The sequence below is a fragment of the Bison bison genome, unplaced genomic scaffold (assembly GCF_000754665.1).
Source record: "Bison bison bison isolate TAMUID 2011002044 unplaced genomic scaffold, Bison_UMD1.0 scf7180017864291, whole genome shotgun sequence".
Classification (NCBI taxonomy): Eukaryota; Metazoa; Chordata; class Mammalia; order Artiodactyla; family Bovidae; genus Bison; species Bison bison.
The window spans coordinates 11,182,152-11,184,913 of NW_011494863.1; the positions used below are offsets into that span (position 1 = coordinate 11,182,152).

General features: G+C 44.8%; 1 protein-coding gene across 1 annotated transcript in view; it reads right to left on the reverse strand.

Annotated features, from left to right (window-relative positions):
* PDE6A (phosphodiesterase 6A, cGMP-specific, rod, alpha) overlaps positions 1-2,762 on the reverse strand; it is a 126,417-nt gene that overhangs the window by 29,057 nt on the left and 94,598 nt on the right. Inside the window, exons 11-12 of the mRNA XM_010850549.1 lie at positions 863-928; positions 496-642 (exon numbers count right to left, since the gene is read on the reverse strand). Of these exons, the coding sequence (XP_010848851.1) occupies positions 496-642; positions 863-928 (213 nt within the window). The remainder of the gene's footprint in view (positions 1-495; positions 643-862; positions 929-2,762) is intronic.

Here is a 2,762-nt window from a genome sequence, read left to right on the forward strand (position 1 = left end):
GATCCATTTTCAGGTGATACTGATGTGGTTTAAAGCACAGTTAGGACTGCTGCTTTAATCAAAGAAGTCTGGGAAATTCTGCACACAGTACACCCCCAGCTCCACCTTTTCTGTCCATCCCCATGCCTCTAGATGCACAGCACACCTAAGGAATCCTGCAGGGGAAAAAGCCCTGTCTAAATGGATTTAACACATATTTCCCACCCTGTTGAACTGTAGGAACTTTTTTTTTTTTGGCATCACTTTTATCCACAACCTTCAGAACTCAGTGCCTCAGAACCTACCTTGAGAAACATCACAGCTCAGAAGAACCATGTGTCTCTTTTCTGGTAAATGACTCATCTGTGTGATGTGACTAATGCTTTAAATCTTAAAAACTGAGAGTACACTCTTTCAAAGGCAGTTTACAGATTGAGGTTTTTTTTGTTTTGTTTTGTTTTTTAAGCAAGAAAGGAAGGGAAAAAAAGGGAAACCAAAGGTTTGTTTCAACCTCACCTCCTGAGGAATGTGAAATTTATCCACCACTTTGAGCTCATAGTACATCTGAATTCCACATTTCACCAGCTCCAGTTCCGTCAGCGGCAGGTCGCTGAAGTGGAATTTGTTAATTTCATATTTGTCTGCATCTGGCAGCTCTCCTTGCTGTATGAAACATGGAGTCAAGTGACTGGAGCACATGAGGAATCCCTTGGTCCCTCCCTCACCCCACCCCCCACCAGCCCTGTCCCTGATCTGAGTCTGCTGGAAGGATCAGAGCAGAGTGGCAAGGGCCACACTTGGCAGAGATGCTCCCCACACATGCTTGGGGCACGCACGCCCTGTGCTTGCAACAGGTCAGGACCGGCGCTGCTGCCCAGCTCACCAGGATCTCAGCCAGTTCTTCTTCCTCGCATTCCCACGGCTCCTTCCCATACACCTCTCTGGTTTTCTGCCAGGGCCCGAAAGAGCAGAGAAAAACATTAGTTTACTATATCTGAGGTCAAAGTATGTCTCTACTTTTCCATTTCCTTTTTTCTTCTTCCTCCAAAGTTCTTGCAACAGAGCTACCAACTCAGAGAGGCTCCCATTCAGCGTTTATTGACAAGTAATTCAAGGTCATGGGATTTGGAGTCATGGAGTCCTGCGTGCAAATTCAAGCTCTACCAATTGGATCCCCCATTCCTCATCTGCAAAATGGGGATACTAAAAGTACTTAACGGGCAGACTAAAATTAGATTATCCAAAGTCATTTAAAAAAATGTATATGAAATTGAAATAATGCATGTAAATCACTGAGAGCAGTGCTCAGTATATAGTGAGTGCTAGGGTTAAATAATGCTGTTGACATTCTTACTGTTTTTATTACTAACTGGGAGCCTGGAGGTCTTGCTCATGGCCCTGGCTTTTCCTCTTACTATGTGACTTGAGCCAAGTTCCTTCCCCTCTGGTCCTGTTTTCCCTGTGTTACAGGGGGAGAGGAACCTGGACCCAATAACTTCTTCCAGATTTCTTGATCTAGAGCACAGTCTACCTACTTTTAACTGGTTCACTATGCCTCCATAGGGCTTCCCTTGTGGCTCAGCTGGTAAAGAATCTACCTGCAATGCGGGAGACCTGGGTTTGATCCCTGGGTTGGGAAGATCTCCTGGAGAAGGGAAAGGCGACCCACTCTAGTTCAGAAATGCCCTCTGAACACATCGGCTTATATTTTTTCAACTTGTGCAGTGCATAAACCCAACAAGTCTTGGGAACTCAGCTGGGTATCATATCTAATGCTCTTTGGTTAATTCAGTTTCTTTCTAAAATCTTGATCTTTTTGAGTCCAAAATTCCAGGAATGGTAGATCACTGATTCTCACATATCTTGGAAAGCCTGTCATCCTATTTCCCACCCACGTAGGATTCTCCTCTATAGCATCCTTGATATGTGATCATCCAGCCTGTGTTGCAATATTTCCCATGACAGGGTGCTCCCTACCTTCCAAGGAAGCCCTTTCATAACAGTGATAATTTGCTCATTATCCTGATAAATGTTAAATGAGAACTATTTAGTGAGCTGTGTGATTTGGGGATAACTTCCTTTCCCCTTCTAGGCCTCAATTTCTTCATGTCTACAATAGGGTGAAAATCCTTACTGTGCCCATCTTACTGGGCTATTATAAGCATGACAGGTATGAAATACCAGATATACTCTATAGCAATGAAACTATGTGATGGCTTCCTGCCAACATCTGACGCTACCCTCTGAACTATTTCTTTGCTCAGAAAGTTTGACCTCCTAAGGCAGGTCTGATCCTGTCCTGTAATTTAGAGCAAGACTCTCTGAGCCCCCACCTTCTCAGCTATAAAATAGGTGCGGTTAGCTGACCTCACGGAGGGAGGCTCTGAGCAACTGACCATTGTCCATTGGTCTGTCAGATAGAGCTTCCTCTCAGAGTGGGAATTGTGGTTGGTGACTCCATCTCTAGTACCAACCAAGTCAGCCCTGAGCACAGAGGAAAATGGAGTTTCTAGAGCTGTTAAGCCAAGGCATGGTTTTAAGACTGAGGTAACTTGAGAGTCCCTTGGACTGCAAGGAGATCCAACCAGTCCTTCCTAAAGGAGATCAGTCCTGGATGTTCATTGGAAGGACTGATGTTGAAGCTGAAATTCCAATACTTTGGCCACCTGATGTGAAGAGCTGACTCATTTGAAAAGACCCTGATGCTGGGAAAGATTGAGGGCAGGAGGAGAAGGGGACAACAGAGGATAAGATGGTTGGATGGCATCACTGACTCAATGGAC